Source organism: Taeniopygia guttata, chromosome 3, assembly GCF_048771995.1.
Source record: "Taeniopygia guttata chromosome 3, bTaeGut7.mat, whole genome shotgun sequence".
Taxonomy (NCBI): Eukaryota; Metazoa; Chordata; class Aves; order Passeriformes; family Estrildidae; genus Taeniopygia; species Taeniopygia guttata.
This window is the reverse complement of record NC_133027.1, coordinates 102,726,822-102,744,014: the sequence shown is the minus strand read 5'-3', so window position 1 is coordinate 102,744,014 and position 17,193 is coordinate 102,726,822. Positions and strand designations below refer to the sequence as shown.

Sequence of the window (17,193 nt, the reverse complement as noted above, 5' to 3'; positions counted from 1 at the left end):
TAGTCATGAGAGGTTTTATGAGTTACACTTGCAGCTTTTTTTGGTAATGTGTGTCTAATCTTGCATGTTTTCTCAAGGTTGGGGGAAGTTTGCCCGCTTGACCCGTGCCCTCACGAGCAGCCGAGGAGTGCTGCAGCAGCTTGCTCCCAGCGTGCAGAAAGGAGAGAATGTTCACAAGCACTCAAGACTTGCTGAGGTAATTTTTTCTTTCCCCAGGAGGTTGTAAAGAAATGTTTTTAGCCTTTGTGGGTATGTAATCTCTGCACGAGCCAAGAACTGTCAGTCCTCCCTGCCCTGGGAATCTGGTGCATGTGCTGTGAAATGTGTCCTATGACAGCAGAATGAAAACAGGTGTCCCAAAGACTTCATGCAGCCTAATTGTTGTTCCATATATTAACAAAGTCTTAGAAAGGTGTTATTAAAATAATACTTTCTCACTTAATTTCCATTCTTCTGAGGATCTTAATAAGAATAGGATCTTGGACTATCTACTTATGTGTGAGGTGAGAAAAACTCAGTCTAGTACACAAGGAAATCCTGGAGAATCTATGGCAGGGTTATTCTCTGAATTAATTTATGCCTAATTACTTTTCAGTGGGATCCCAACCCTGCATTACCAACTGGTTAAAACCTATGTTTAAGTTACTGCTTTTATGGACAGAACAGCTGTAAGATGCCACAAGCAGCACTGCAGGGAGATTAGGAAAGTGAAACCTTGTGATTTAAGTAGCCTCTCAAAGTTTTGAGATAAGCTCCAGGCAGAGAAGGCCCCTTGAAGCACTTAGGGTGTGAGGGCTTTCACCACGAGGGGGAGAGACTGTCCTGAGTTTCCTGTAGCTGTCGCCTGGGCCAGTAGCAGGGTCTCCCTGGGGAGAGGTCTGACATGGTGTTAATGACAGCACAGCCAATATGGCATGGCAGTCCTGTGTCACTTCCTGCTGTGAATGCCATGGCAGCAACTATGACTTGACAATAATTCTTGATCTGGCTGTGCAGGTAGAGGTGTAAGTTGTTGATGGGCTCCACGAGGTCTCCATATAGTCAGTTGTACTATACTGTGCTAGTTCTGTTGTATACATCTCAGTTTCTATGCAAACTAAAAGTCACCTGTCTTCTTATCAAGTGTCATGGCAAAATTCCTGCAGACATGATCTTACCTAGTCAGTATTTAATACAGAAGAACTCAAGAAAGGGAAACCAATTGCTGTTGGAAGCAGAGAAATAACATTGATCATACTAGCACAGGGGAGGGACAGACATTCACAGGGACCCTGTATTGCAGAAGCACCATGTGAGTGGCACGTGTCCACCCTGAGGTTACTTTAGTGTCCTGGAATTGGAACAGTTTTCCTCCTAATACTACTCAAGGCTGCATATCAAATATTCTTTTATTCTCTTTAGATCTCTATCCTTGAATTTTAGCTCATGCTAAAATGTAGGCAGCGAAATGTAAGGCAAAGGGTCTGAGTTTGTTCTGTTTGGCAACAGTCTGGACGTCAGTGACTACATGTTAATGAAACTTTTTGCAAGTCGTGCTCAACAAGTCTTTGCAAGTATTCTTACTGGCAAAGCCAATTGATTCATTACAAATAATAAAGGGCAAGTGTATAGTTTACATGTCTGAAATGAGTTTCTTTAATTGCTGACTGAATATTGAGGTCGTAATTTTACAAAGAACATTAGCCCCAGCTGTAATGTTAGGTAGCTTTTTTTTCTGCTGTAATTCCATTTAAGTGAGTAGAACTACACTACACAGAAAAGAGGAGTGCAGATAACCATACAGACACCTTTCTTTATTTGAAGATACATGGGATGCCAGGTTTCTTATTCTGCAAAGGTTTCTTCATAATATTGAATATGGGATCTCTAACAATTACCTGTTGTATTTTCAAATATTTTTTCTTTCTTTTTTTTCTTCATCCCTGCAGTAGACTATCTGAAATTTTAAAACTCATCCTCTTTCTTTTGCTACTCACTGTGACATTTCACATCAATTTTGTTTGTGTGAGAAAGCTCCACGTATATTACAGTGTTATTTGTGTTGCCCTTAGTTATTTATCACTTATATGTTTGAATGTCTTGGGAGGATGTTGCATCCTAGAACTTGAGTAGAGCAAGGTGTTGGAGCCTGCCACCACAGCTTACAATTTTTTATTGTTTATGGAACAGTTTAAGAAAGGTGTTAGTGACAGACTAACAGGCCATGGATAATACAAGCAATGTCTGTGAAGCTTCAGTCTCTGACTTTCACCAATTGGCATAGATCTTTTTTTTTTTTAGCCTGACTTCTGTAATAGCAGTCATATGAAAACTACTCAAATTAATTATGCAATTAACACAAGGGTGTTAGGTAACTGTGAGACAACACTTTGCAATAGGAGTTTGTAAAAGTAACTGATGCATTTCTGTTGCTTTGTTGCCAAAGAGGGATTGTAGGGATGGTTCTTCCTGGTCACTGGAATGAATACAGTCCTGACACATGAATGAATACATGTGTAATCTGGCACCTGTGGTCTTAGCTGATGTATTCTGCACCTTTGCCAGCCAGTTCTGGGCAGACAAGACTGTGTCAAAATTTAAAAAAAAATACTATATTTATGAGAAATAAAAGCAGAGAAATTATCATGGTGCTTAGCAGCACTGCTTAAGAATGGAACTTCTGCCACTTTTTTTTTTTTTTTTTTTTAACATTATTTACCAGGAACTTATAGCTGCCATTAAAACTGCCAATCAAAATATTGAGGCTTAGCACCTAGCCTTTAGTTTGGGAGCAATTTGTGTGGGTGCTTAGGAAAACAAAACCAAGGGAGAGTGAGAGAAAGCAAATAGGTGCAATTGAAAACATAAAAGGGAGAGATTAATCTGGAAATGAGTGAGTGTTTGTGTTAGCTGTCTTTTTGCCCCTCAGACATACAGTCATAAAAATAAATAAATCATTGTAACCACATTTGATGCAATTTATGACTTGGGATATATTCACCATTTTGTAGAAAAATATAAGATAATAAAAAATTTGCTGTATTTGAAAAAGAAGATGGTCTTGTAAAACCCATGATGAAATCTGGTGTTTCTGCTCTTGGAATAAAATTCTCCAGTGCTAGAGAGCTATTAAAGCATTATGCATCATTACCACAAATAATAAATGCACATAATACAGCTGTATTATCTGATGAATAGTATGTAACTGAAATGATACTTTCATTAATAAGTTTCTGAAATAAATATTTATTTTATTATGATAAAACTGTATAATAGTGAAAAATCTTCCAAAACCAGAGCTGTTTCAATTATTCAGAAAATTGTAGTAATCAAATTGTCCAGTGCATATGAAAGGAAGCTCAGCATATTGGTTTATATAGTTGTGTACATTTTCTTCATTATTACTTTTATATCAGTCTCTTGGGGTTTGTTTTTCTCCTCTCCAGGAGAAGTAGCTTTACAAGCAGTTTGAATGTGGTTAGTTCATTGGGTTGTGTAACTTCAGCAAACCTCAGGTTGGCACTACTGTTCCTAGAAGCTGGAGAGCAGCAGGAGTACCTTGCAATAGGGCAGAAGGTACTTTGCATCGGCCTGGGTTTGGTGGATGGTGCAGAGAGAGTGGGGTTTATATCTCTGAGTCTCCAGATGAGCCAGGGGTGATGTGTGTGTGGGGAAGGATGGTGAGGAAATAGAGTTGGTGTGGCCTTTGGCATGAAATGGAGCAAGGAGCTCTTCCAGCACAGTGACCTGACAAAAGTATGATCTTTAGCACTAAGCTCTGTGAGCCTCCTTCCATGGTTTCTGTGCAGCACTGAGCTCTTTTGTTGTGTTTTATGATAAAGGCACATGCTTGTTCTCTGAGACTGTTAAGCTTTGTTGTAAGTGTGTTTCTCTTCCTTTGGTGAAATGAAGAATTTGGTGCCTTTGAGAGCTCTTGGCTGGCACTGCCAGGCACTGTGAGACTTTTGCCAGTGTGCAAAGCAAGTTGTCTTTGCTGGGAGAGATAGTGTGAGCTGGGGCAGTGCCCTTCTTTCACCTCAGTCTGTGAAATCTTCTCTAGCAGTGCCAGCAAGATGGGAGGGGTTTACAAAGGTGCTAGTGTGTTAGTGATGTAGTGAGAGGGAGCCCAGGCTAGAATTTGTCACCTCCACCCAAAAAGAGGACTGGAGACACCTCTGGCTTTCTGCAGGTGGCTTTCTCCATCTGGTGAGTGATTGGAATCCCTGTGTCATTCCTTGATGCCTCTCTCCTGCCCCTCCATTCAGGATTCACACCCACAGTGCTGCTGCACATCCTTCTGCTGGAGACCAGCAAAGCCATGGCCCCTGGTCTCTTTAAATAACCATTGCTCGGGCTTCTCCAGAGACCCCAGGGGGATAACAGAAGTTCAAAGCACTTATTTGTAAGGTCCCTAGCTATTAAGATAGTTTAGGGTATGTTTACTTTCTAAATAGAAAGGGAAGGAGATGAATCAGTCATCAATCCTTTTATTTTCCTGCACTGTAGCCCTTGAATCTCAAACAAGTAAGGAGAGAGTGCTTTGTATTTGGTGATGACATTTTAAACCACTGAAGCAGCAGTTTATTGTCTTAACAAGTTGGAACTAGAAGTCTGTTTTTTTCTGCTTTCAGTTCAGTTTTACATCCTTGCAGTTCCACTGGCTTTATTTTAATTTTCTTTTTTTCTATTTATAGCAAAATAATGGACACCATTTTTGCCAAACAGGGATTATTCTTGCCTTTTCCTCTAACTGGGTATGCAGGTATACATTAGTATATTTTCCAGTAAATTTCGTTCTGTTGATGCAAAATTTCTACAAGTTCTTGTAGTACAAAGAGAGCAGCAGTGACCAAAATGAGGTGTTTTATGCAATTCTCAATCTATAACTTATGTATGTATAGGTAAGAACCACCTGACAAGAGCAAACAATTTTTTTTTCAGTTTTTAATGATTAAGGTTCCTGTGCTGATTAGAATAGTTATCAAACTATTGGACTTATTCATGTCATACCAGGGGATAAAAAAAAAAAAAAAGCTGTAGTCAGCCTGTGATTGCAGAAGAAGCAATTATGGTTTCTTGCATTTGAAGGGTGATCCTGTCTCCTCACACGAGTAAAATCTCAGCATTAGAACTGAAATCCCACTAAATGAAAAATGTTACTATGTGATGGAGGTGCTTGGTTTTACTGATCAGTTATTCCAGTGAGTGATATTGCAGAGGACTCTCCTTGCCCAGTGAAGCATATTTCAGGCTTAGGATTCTATATTAGAGCTGATGGACATGCAGAGCCTCATAAAAGCCAGTTGTTACTCTTTGCTTTCCAGGTGATTCAGGTACAGCTGCAATGTATAAAAGGGAGGGCAGGAGATATTTGCAGTATTGATTTGGGCTAGAGCTTTTCTTGGGAAAAGACATCCCAACATCTGTCACTGGGACTGCAAACAAGCCTTGAAGGGAACGATGCTCTGAGTACACACACAGACTCCATACACACCCTCTGCCTCTTCCAGTCACACCAGTGACTTTTGGGGAGTGCCTGGGCTGGCCAGTGCCTCCTGCAGAGAAGAGAGACTGAATGTGCCTTGTGCTGCTTCCAGCTCCTCTCAACACAGAACAGCTTAATTCCCTTTTATTTTGGTAGTATGGAGAACCTACATGAATCAGGGTCAGGATCAACAGACTACATAATACTGCAGTGAACATGTTTGAGTCCTACATGGGTCTGCTGGAGGAATGTTCCTTTCTCATCTTTGCTGTCATTCTAGACAATCCCTAACAAAAATACAGAGTCCTCTTATTTTTTCTTTTAATAGATTTTTTTTTTCAAACTCTTAATGCCTCTGTGGTAACATGCAGGTCTGTCAGAGAAGGTCATGTTAATTCTCTTCAGGAGAATTGGGCTCAAAGTCAGCAGGCTTGCAATTCCCATTCTCATTTACACGTGTGTGAGGAGCTGTGGTCTGACAGTGTTTGACCCCTGTTGTGTACACGAGTAAGTGATTATGTGAGGTTCAAAGCAGCAGGGAATTCCATCTGAGACTATTTTGTCCAAGTAGATCTTGTGTAGCTGACTGTTTTATTTTGTCCTCTTTGGCTGAAACTGTTGGAAAAAAATCTCACCAGTTCACCAAAAAAAAAAAAAAAAAAGACACTCAGAAAAGCCTGGAGATAAAATCCACATCTAAATAACTGACATTAAAAAAGCTAAGATAAGGAGAAAGAAAGGAAGACATCCTTCTACTCTAGCTGTGTTGTCTTATCTTTTCCCAGAGAAAAACAGCCTTTTAATTTCCTTCCCTGCTTCCTGTTGCTCTGAAGTATGTGTAAATAAATGTGAAAAAGGAACCATGCTCCTAAATACTTCTCACAGGTTCCGTGAGTTTGGCATTACCAAACACATTTCACTCAAGCAAGCCTTCATTCTTCTTTCAGTTTTCATTTATAACTCACCCAGGGTAAAATTTGCTTTAAAATTTAACTTCTCTTTATTTGGACACAGGTTCTTGATGTTGATTTCACCCTCATGTATATCCATATATATAAACAAACACATTCTTATTCATAGGTATGGGAAGGAAACTTGAGTTCCCGAGAATTACGTATGTGATAATACTGTTTTTGCAGCAGTGGGGAGAACTGGGGAGAGAACAGATATAAAATGGGCAGCATTGATTGAGACTGCAGTTATGCAAAACAGTGCTCAGTGTCAGCATGTGCTCAGCTTGAGGTCCAGGGTTGAAAACACATGCTGGTAGATCATCTTCTGCAGTAGTGCTTTTCTGAATTCAGACCTAGCTGCAGTGTAACTCAGCAGTGCTCCTCAGCAGCTCCCCTAAATCCTGCCTTCAGCCAGAGGGACATTCAGGCATTGGAGCATGTCCCAAGAAGGGCAAAGAAGGCAGTCAAGGGTTTGGAGAACAAGTTTGATGAGAAGCAGCTGGGGGACAAATGACAGGACCAGAAGAAATGGCTTCAAGTTGCACCAGGGGAGATTTAGATTAGATATTAGGAAAAATTTCTTCACTGGAAGGGTTGTCAAGCATTGAAACAGATATCCCAGAGAATGGTGGCATTACTCCACCTAGAATTGTTCAAAAGGTGTGTGGATGTGGCACCTGGGAGAAGTTCTCCAGCTTGTTTGTTGGAGAACACGGAGGTACTGGGTTAATTGTTGGACTCAACAATCTTAGGGTCTTTTCCAACCTTAATGATTCTATCTTTCTATAACTCTACACCATCAGGTAGTTAAGATACTGAACTTCTCTGAATGAAAAGGTGAAGTCCAAAATGAGTTTATTGAGGCTAATGATAGATATCTGTGCTCTTTGGATCTGCACAGTCCAGAGAAGAGGAAAAAAGGCCTGTGCATTCGTGATACATTGTAGTTTGAGAGTATTTCAGACAAGGTCTAGTGAAGAGTTAAGTAGCCACTATTGAAAAAAAATGTGGTCCAGTGCTCCTGCTGCTGGGCTGGAGCTCAGTTGTGTGTTGTTCCTGGTTTTGCCATCAATTCCTATTCGCACTGACCTTCCTGCCTATTCTTGCCCATTATTTTTCTGTCTCATCTATCTAGATAGCTGAAGGGGTTTTCTCTTCTCTGTTTGTCTTGGACACTCCATAAGTTAGACTTAGTGTCAAAAAATAATCAATGGCATTAAAAGAAACAACTTTTCTTTGCTTGATGCTGATTTTCTTGGCTTGCTTACTATTTGGTGGTGATAAAAGGAGTTAATGGACATGAATTTTTATGAACTGTTGTACTGAGCTTGAGAATCTAGTGTGAAAAAATTAAGCATGTTTTCTTTTTCCCCTCAAATTTCTCTTGACTACAGGTATTGCAGCTGGGTTCTGAAATCCTCCCACAGTATAAACAAGAGGCACCAAAGACTCCACCGCATATAATTTTGCATTATTGTGTATTCAAGACTACCTGGGACTGGATCATCTTGATTTTAACCTTCTACACTGCTATTTTGGTCCCTTACAATGTCTCCTTTAAAACCAAACAGAACAACGTGGCATGGCTAGTAGTGGACAGCATTGTAGATGTCATTTTTCTGGTTGACATTGTGCTTAATTTCCATACCACCTTTGTGGGGCCGGCAGGAGAGGTGATCTCTGACCCCAAGCTGATTCGCATGAATTACTTGAAGACCTGGTTTGTGATTGACCTGCTCTCCTGCCTGCCATATGATGTCATCAATGCATTTGAGAATGTTGATGAGGTCAGTATACCACTTCCATCCATTTATTATTACTTGGTGGTTGCGGGGGGATGTGGGACAGAATGTTTTTAAATGCATTGAATTATTGTACATATGTCTCTGGTAGCCTCCCACAGCATGCACAGAAATTTGCTTATGAATCCTAGCCAGAAGGCTCACTCTTTAATTTCTGCTGTAGTTTTCACTGTTAAAAATGCTGTGTTTATTTTCATTCTTTCTGTGAAGAAAAGAGGGAAATCCATGGTTATTTTCCTTTTTCTGCACCCTCAGGGTTCAGGAGGACAGGTAGAGGCAGACAGCAGCACCTTTGTACAGCTCTGAGGAAAACTGCTCCATCTGACTGAGCAGGAATAGTTTGGGCTGTGTCAGGACAGTTTGTTGGGGCAGGCTGTGCTTGCTGTTGCTGATGACTGATCAGAGTAGTTCTGCTAATGCCAACTCTTCACAGGAACAACTGGGAAGTAAAATACACATTTCTCAGCTGCTTCTAGTACACTATGGCAGGTGGCAAAGAGGCAGGCAGTGACTCACTGAATCGGCTTTGAGCACCAGAAAACACTGTGGCTACCTGGAGATCTGTGCAGCATTGTTTTGGCAACAGTATTTTTAGAGGAAGGTGAAGCAATTGAAGGTGCTTGTTCGGTAATCTTATAACTAAATGAAATCTAGACTGGAAATCTAGACTCTTCCTTAGTTCTTAATTTCTCTGGGAATAGATCACAATCCAGCAAAAGAACTAACATTTAGACATATTAATCCAGAAAACTAGTATTTTTTAACTGCTTTGTTTTTTTGATCAGTCTGCCAAGAAAATATTCCTAAGGTAAATACATTAAAGTTCCCTGCCTGAATAGTTAAAAGAGTTAATGAATTTTTAATAAAATATTAAAGAGGATTCCAGCAGCCTGCTTACTAGTTATATGTTATAAAATCATCAACTGGTTATGTCTCTGAGTTTATTTGTGACACATGCTGAAGCTGTAAGATGCAGAATCACAGGGTGGCTGGGTTTGGAAGGGATCTCTGGAGATCATCTAGTCCAAACCAGCTGCTGAAGCAGATTCACCCAGGGCAGGTTGCACAGGATTTCATCCAGGTGGGTTTGAATACCTCCAAAGAAGGAGAGGGATTTACATACCTACCTCATGAGGGCTTAGTATTTAAGTTTTAGCCTGTAAAAATTAAATTTTTTATTACTTCCTTTAAAATATGCTCATGTTACAAAGGACAGCCTAGCTATCAAAAGAAAACTATGCCAAGTGAAATATAGGGAAAACCAAACTCCATTACTTTTTAAAAATCACACTGATTTTATAAAATTTATAGTGATTTTCTCAATGACTTGAGGACAGGTAGGCAAGCTATTAAATGCAGTAAAAAAATTTGATGTTATTTGATATTTAATTCCCTGGAGAAGTTTTCATTTTATATCAAGCTACAGACTGAAATAACACAAATTAGATCAAGCAAAAAAGCCTTGTGAAACCTGTCCTTAAGTATTTGTTTGTCATATGAAAGACCCAGACTGCAGATTATTCTGCAAGGCTTTCACATATTGCTTTGCTGTGACACTGATAGAACGATGGAACGAGTGGCCATATGTCAGTTTCTGACATTTAGACAGAAAGAGTAAAAATAATAACTAAAATTAAAAAATTGATGAAGCAAGAGACTAAAAAACCCCAACAAAAGTCAACAAACTGGGAAGGAAGCTTTTCTTCCCATGGCAGATAGAAGCAGCCTGGTGAAGATTTTGCTGAAGGAACAATTTTTGACTTTAGACTGGTAATGTGACCTACAGAACATCCCTGAGGAAAGTGTCTGTATCAGTGGCTGTGACAGCCTTCGAACTGAACACAGAGGATTTTAGACTTGTGGCAATTCTGCAGAGAAGTCCTTGTGTGAGTTTGTATTTCTGCAGGTTCCCCATCTCAGTATTGCCTTGTAGCAATGAGAAGCTGATTGGTACTTCAGTTTTCCCCTGGCTCTTGAACATTCTCCTTAATCAGTATAACAGTGTTAGTTTTAGTTATTCTACTATTATGCCCAAGGGAAAAAAAATCAAGGTTTTTCTTGATGCTGTCCTTTCAAGACTGCTCATCTGCATTTCCCATAGTGGGTTCTGACATTTGGCTGGTATAAGTCACTGTAGGATCATTAGAGCAGAGTTTCCACTGGTGAAAATTGCCATGCTTCTACTGAGGGCTCATAGGCTGGTTGATGGGACCTGAGGGGTTTTGCCTGCAATGCCAGCAGAATAACACAGTGCATATCAGGAGGGGGTTTGGGACAGTAGATGCTGATCACTGTTTGAAGAACTGCCTATAGAGTGAAAGATAACCTTTCAGTAAATAAGAAAAAAATAAAACCCACATTCAAGGAATCTGAAAGCAGAATATCTTTGCCTTTTATTTTTTTTTTTTTCTGTTATGTAGAGCATTCCCTTGTGGGTCAACTGCTTTCCCTTCTTACTGGTTTAAATTTACCTCTCTCTTTCCCTGGATTATACACCATATAATTTCACAGCTGGATTAAGTCAGGGGCAAGGCTGCCCTGCTCAACGTGCAAATAACCAAACTGAACTGTTATCTGTCTGTCACTTTAATTTTGCTAGAGGGAATTGCCTTGGAGCCATGGCACTGGACTCAGTAGCTGGCCATGGCTGCTGCAGGATCTTTTTTTTTTGTTTTTATTTCTGAAGCCCTAATGAGAATATTCTTGTAAGAAATGGCAAGAGATGAAATGACACCTAGGGTCATCAGTGGTGGTAAAATGAAGAATATGAATTGCTATATTCCTGATATTTTCCATACATGATTTTAGACAGGAGGAAATGGAATCCTGGCTTTGTTGCAGTCCCTATAAAATAAGCAAGCTTACACCTAAGGCCAGGTGGAAGCTTGCTTATTTTGCTGTCTGCTGTCATTCTCTGTTTAAAAAAAAGGCACTGAAGACTCTGAGAATGTCATGGAGGAACTAACTTGACAAGTCAATTTGTTCTTAAGAATGTTGTAATTACTGTGATGGAGACTAATTGATTTACAAGGGACATGGGACCTGCAGCACTGAAAAAGTAAAAAACTGTATAATAGGGTATTGAGGGTGGTTTTTTTTGCTCTGGGCAGTTTTGGGACTGTCCCATGACTTATCTCCAGGTTAATAGTGAAACCATTTTTGTCATCTTTAAAATGATCCACTAATTGTAATAGATGAAACCAGAGCTGATCAATATTTTTGGCAAGCAGATACTCAATTGAAAAAAATCTGGTATTGGACTTCTTTTCCTATTTTGAAGTAACTTTTTGTTTTGCAAGTTACTTCGTTATTCCATGATAAGATATAACAGAAAATATTTTCTTGAAACAAAATTAAGTGTTACTTGTGTTTTTTTCAGACAATTTCAAAATTCTTTGGGTTTGTTGCAGTTTGGAACATTAGTTTATTTTCAATTCTCATTTTTCAATATAATTGAAATTCCAGTTTCCTCTCTGCATGGTTGAGAATATTTTTGTCCATAAAAATAATTTGAATTCATTAACTATTAATCAATACAACTATTATTAACTACAATTAATTCAAGAGGCACTTAAGTATGAATAGCCACATTCTACAGATGGAAGAGGAAAGAAAAAAACATTAATATCTTTGTTCAAGGCCATATAATTATACAAGAGACTGATCTCAAGTGCTGTGCTCAAAGAGACAGTACAGCATTTCATATTCAGACATGAGCAGAATTCAACAAATGAAGAAATGAATAGCTGTAGAGAATTTCTCTTATTACCCAAATGAAAGTAAAGTTAAGGATGTTTCTCCTGGCTTTTATATATGGGAAACAAATTACACAGTTAAATACGAATAATTTTCTTGACCTGACAGAATTTCAACAGAAGAAAATATACCATATTCATATTGATTGATGAATCAACTTAATGCTAGGTTTGAACTTTCTATTGTTGAAGAGAATACATCATGCTGTAATTTAGTCTGAGTAAGAAAAGAAAATATTGGTCTAAAATTTAAACAGCCCTTGAAACATGTGGTGTTGGTCTCTTTTCAAATTTGAATGATCAAAATAGCATTTGTCAGTAATTCTTTACAGTAATTAGTATTATTCCTCACTTAAGGAAGTACCACCTACTTTGGGGGGTAATGTTATCTTTTTGTGTTCAGACATCAATCAAAAACCAAGCTTAAAGAAAATTCCACAATTTTTGCCAAGAACAGTGCAATTTAAGACTTTGAATTCCAGAGCATATTTTTGCAGTGTCAGCTTGAGCAATTTCATACTGTGGTTTTTGTCCATAATGCCGTAAGATTTAATTTATATTGGAAAAAATTTGACTTATTACATGTGATGGTGTTGTGAAATCTCATGGTAGGAGTGGAATCCAGTCATGTCACCACCATATAAATCTCTGAAACAGGGAGTTTGTAGTAGTAACTGCTATATGTGTTTGAGCCGAGCACTGTGATCAATTGTTGGGTGATGCCAAATTGAGAACCATGTATCACTCTATTAGTTGAGGTAGAAGAGAAATAAATGCATAGTAAAAGACCATTAGAAAAGATACATTCAGTATAAATGATCTAGTGCTCAGTTAAGTGAATAAGAGAGAAGCTAGCATGTAGGCAAAGGAGATGTACAACTTTGAAAGGCCAAAATTTATGATGATAAAAGAAGTCCCAGAAAAAAATACAATATGGAATAATAGAAGTAAATGAAGATAATTAGTGCTAAGTGAGTGTGGTGTAGCTGGAAAGTAAACAGAGAGTTGAGAGAGGAAAAAATGAATGTGTTGCTGGTCAAATTGTTGGCAGCTCTCTGAGGCAGTACTTTTGCAATAGATTAATTTAAACCTTGTTAATGGGATAATCTCTCATGCTAATACAAATTAGCTATTTAGGAATTACTGAAGCAGCTACACTGGAAAGCATGCAACTTCCCTTTTTTTTTAACCACTGCATTCAATAAGGGGAAGGGGAATAAATTATCATATTTACAGTTTTCTGGAATAAAGTGGGACCTACAAAGAAAGATTTTGGGTTAGATTAATTTTACAAACTGGAAAATGTAATTTTAAAAGTATTTTTAAACTGTAAACATCTGAGTAATATGAAATCTGTTTGAAACAGTAGTTGACCACTCTTATTTGAATCTGTCCAACAAGACAGTGCTGTATTTTGCATGTAAGTCTATTGCTAAATCTAGCAATGAATGAATAATTTTCCATGGCTAATTGAAATTTTAAAGTAGTCATAACCTACTTTTAATGTAATGTTAAAAAAAAAAACCAAAAAACCACCAAACCCAGCTGTGTATCACAGAGTGTGATCCAGGCACAGAGGAGATGTTGGCGAATTGTGGTTCTTGGATGAGATGACAGGAGGGATAAGTGAGACCCTGTGGACTGGGTGAATTTACTGTGGCCTCTGGGGAAGGATGGAGCAGTTGGGTTATTGTGCCCAGGTGGGGCAGGGGAGGGCTGGAACATGGGCCTTGGGTTGGGCGTGTGATGATGAAGGAGCTCTACTTGGGTGGGTGTCCCTGTGTGAGAAGCCCCAGGGAAACAGGACAAAGCCCATGGGAGGTGTGTGCTGGGGGCTGGAACCTGCTAGAAACCCTCGGAACATGGCTAGGAAGGTCCTTGGTGTGGCTCCTAGGTGTATTTGGAGATTCAGAAGGAGCTTGGCAGCCTTGAACTGTGGAAAAAGGGGAGTGTGGTGGGAAGGAAAAGCAGTGGTAGAGGAGGAGGGCTGCTTGTCTGAATTCTGTAAGTGCATCTGTTCTGCAGCATTGCCCCAGGGGGCTGTGCCAGGCAGGAGTGACTCCTTAGCAGACAGGTAGGTGGAAGGAGTATTTTGGAGAAATGCAAATGGTGTGAAGCAGATTCCTGGGGTTAAGTGCACAGCCAGGATATACACCAGCTAGGCAAAAGAAGCACTTGCTGTTCAGAGACTCTTGGGGATTCAAGTGAGGCTGTCTCTCTTCTCTGCTTTGTTACACATCTCCTCATCTCTTCCCCCTCCCATTTTTTTTTTCCAGTCAAATATGAGTTTTTCTATCTTCCTCCCTTAAAAACCTCCCAACCTCCGTGCTACCCATCACATGCCATTTTTATGCTGCCATGTGAAGGGGCAGGCTGTCTTTCCCCCCCAAAATCCTCAGTTTTCCAAATTGTGTTGATGTATATAGGCCCTGCAGGGCTCTTATGCCTTGGAAGACATTCAGGGTTAAATTCTCTCCTATGCTATAATCCTAATTATGCTACCTTTCCATGTTTTACCCAGGCTCAGACACCTTGGTGGCTCAGACATCTGCTCTGTCTGCTGATGGATAGCCTCTACCAAAAGAGAATTTCAGAGCAGGATGTGTTGCTGTGTCCCTGCCTGGTGTTGACCTTCTCTGTAGGTTCTACTTGAGGCTGTTGAGTCCTGTTGACTCTTCTTCTGCCCTCCAAATGTTCAGATTAGTCTTTCTGCTAAGTCACAGATAAGTAAGGATGTTACTGAATTTCAGGGCTACTTCTTCATAGCTTTGAAAAGCCTGACATGATTTATCATTCTGTTAAAGAGAGAATAGTAGTCTACATAAGCTATTCAATCTGTATCAGGCTAAAAGAATTAAAAGGCTGAATTACATTTTCAGTGATAATGTATGGTGATAGCCTTTGTCCAAAGAGAGCTAATTGAATATATTAGAGTCTGAATTATTTCAAAAAGCTGCTGTTAGAGAGAGACTTACACTGTGTATAAAGGGAGGCATGTTCCAGAGGCAGGGATCAGTTACTCTCCCCCATTCAGCACACTTGTATCGATCTGAGGCAGAAAGTCAGATGAGATGACAAAGAATATTTATTTGAGCAGCTAAGTGGTTGCTCTGTAGTCTATTTCATATTAGGGATAGAATTAGAATTGGAAAAGATGGAGAGGTATTAGATGCCAATAACAATAATATTATTTGGGTGTTTTGCTTCTTTGAGATAAGTAAACAGCTTATGGAACTGGCTGTTGCTTTGAATCAGAAGCACAGGGAAGCAGACTGTTGTCTATCGGGGGTTAATTTTTTATTTGCTACCAGAGAAAGTGTGATTTTTTTTAGGTTGCTTATGTGTCATCTTTATTTTTGTTTTTCCTCTCAAAGTAAAATGAAAATAGAGTTTGTTTCCTGTTTTTTTTTTTTTTCTGAGTGTGCATGTATGCATGCAAGGCAAGCATGGACATAGTTTTACAAATAAAAAATCAGCCTTCCTCTCTCTTCCCACACCCTGTGCTCTAATACATGAATTATTGCTGTTTCTCCCCCAGCTCTAACCAAGCTCACAGATGTCTGACTAAAATAGGCTTCAGGGGTCTAGAGATCTGTTTTCTTCAGTGCTGCAAACCACAGCAGTATCCAGAGGGCTTAGATATTGATTTTGACCTGTGCACATAACGCTATCTCATCTCTTAGTTGCTAAATATGGACATCTGTAGGAAAGGTCATGTTCTCAGACCTAATTAAGAAGATCAGGAGAGACAAATGATGGAAATGTGTAGTCTTAATGATGACCTGACAGGGCTGCCAGGTTACTGCAGATAGGCAGAGCCAGGTTGTGGCATGGCTGACTTCAAATAAAGTGTCAAGAAAGAAGGCACTGCTTTCTGCAGCTCTTGCCTCACAGTAGTGATAAATTTGGTTCATTGCCTCCCCTTTTGGAATAAATAATTTATTTTTTTTTGTCTCATTCTCTTTCTTTTAATGGTTAGCTTTTAGTCTCCTGCATCTCCCATTAATTGATATGAAGCCTGAACTTTAGCAGTTCCATATGAGAGAAAAGTGCTGGAAAACTTAGGAAAGATTTGTGCTAATACTGAATATTTCTCTTTTTAAAAATAGGTAATAAGTAGGAAGTAAATTATCCTGCCTTTGAGCCTAGAAAAAAAACTTAATGCTTGGGTTAAGTGCATTTTCTTTCTGTACATGTAGAAAGTGAATAATGGCCTAAACAGTGAATACTGTCATGTAGATTGAATCTATTACTAAAGTACTTGTGCTACTGCAGCTATAGGAGGTGGGGTGAATGCAGCATTTTAGTTATTTTCTGCAGTTGTTCATGCTGCCTCTTGTTTGGAATGGAAAATGAAGTATTTCTCATGTTTTTGGGGGGGCAGGTGGAGTGGCCTCAGTTACTTTTAATGGCTGTTCATTAGACAATTTGTATTTTTTTTTTCTAGGTGGACTTTTATTAGTCAATGAATTGAGCTGAATTTAATTTTGCATGGCAAATGAACAGCAGCAACTGCTTTTATCTGTACAGCATCTATCACAGTGTGTCCACTGTTACTGTTCTTGGACCACAAAGACATAAGTAACAATAATTGCTCTGCTTACAGCCCTTGTGTTTTCACAGTGTCTCTGCCTCCTTATCTGGGTGTGGAAGTAATAGCACAAATTTTATGTTGTCTGACTGAGAGGTAGAGGCAAAACATGGATATCCTGGATCCTGTATTTGCAAAAAAGGCTACTTACATGGCTGAGGTATCAGTGTGAGACAAGGGGTGCACTCACAGTAGATTAGATCTTGCAGAAAGCAAGGAAATGCAAAAGAAAACCTGCGTAAATGTGCACAGTATATAGTGAGGAAGTCTAATTCATGACAACTGATACATGGAAAATTGCCTTTGGCAGTATTGCATGGACAAACTTAGGAAGCACTTTCCTTGAATATAAAATATGGATACTGCTTTCCCCCAGGACTGAGGCTGGTCTGTTTGTCTGGTTTTGGGGTACAGTTCTACTCTGCAAAGAACGTGTAGAAGGAGAGGGAGAAGAAGTGGTTGTGTTTATTATTTTAAGACCTTTTGACATTCAAGTCTGCTCAGTCAGTGGCTATGGAATTATTTCTTCAGTGTCTCAGTGTCTTGAGCTTGCCCTTTGGTTTGGAGGGGACTGGCTACACTTTCTTCCTTTTTTTTGTGCAGCAGCCATCACTGGCAATGAAAGTAA

The 17,193-nt window shown here is 39.3% G+C and overlaps 1 protein-coding gene across 2 annotated transcripts in view; it reads left to right on the top strand.

The window, feature by feature from the left end:
• KCNH1 (potassium voltage-gated channel subfamily H member 1) overlaps positions 1–17,193 on the top strand; it is a 175,762-nt gene that overhangs the window by 28,934 nt on the left and 129,635 nt on the right. For both annotated transcript variants that reach the window (XR_005980009.2, XM_041715421.2), the window contains exons 5-6: positions 78–196; positions 7,812–8,204. Coding sequence is in view for 1 of the 2 variants with exons in the window: in XM_041715421.2 (XP_041571355.1) it covers positions 78–196; positions 7,812–8,204 (512 nt within the window). In the remaining variant the exon portion in view is untranslated. The remainder of the gene's footprint in view (positions 1–77; positions 197–7,811; positions 8,205–17,193) is intronic.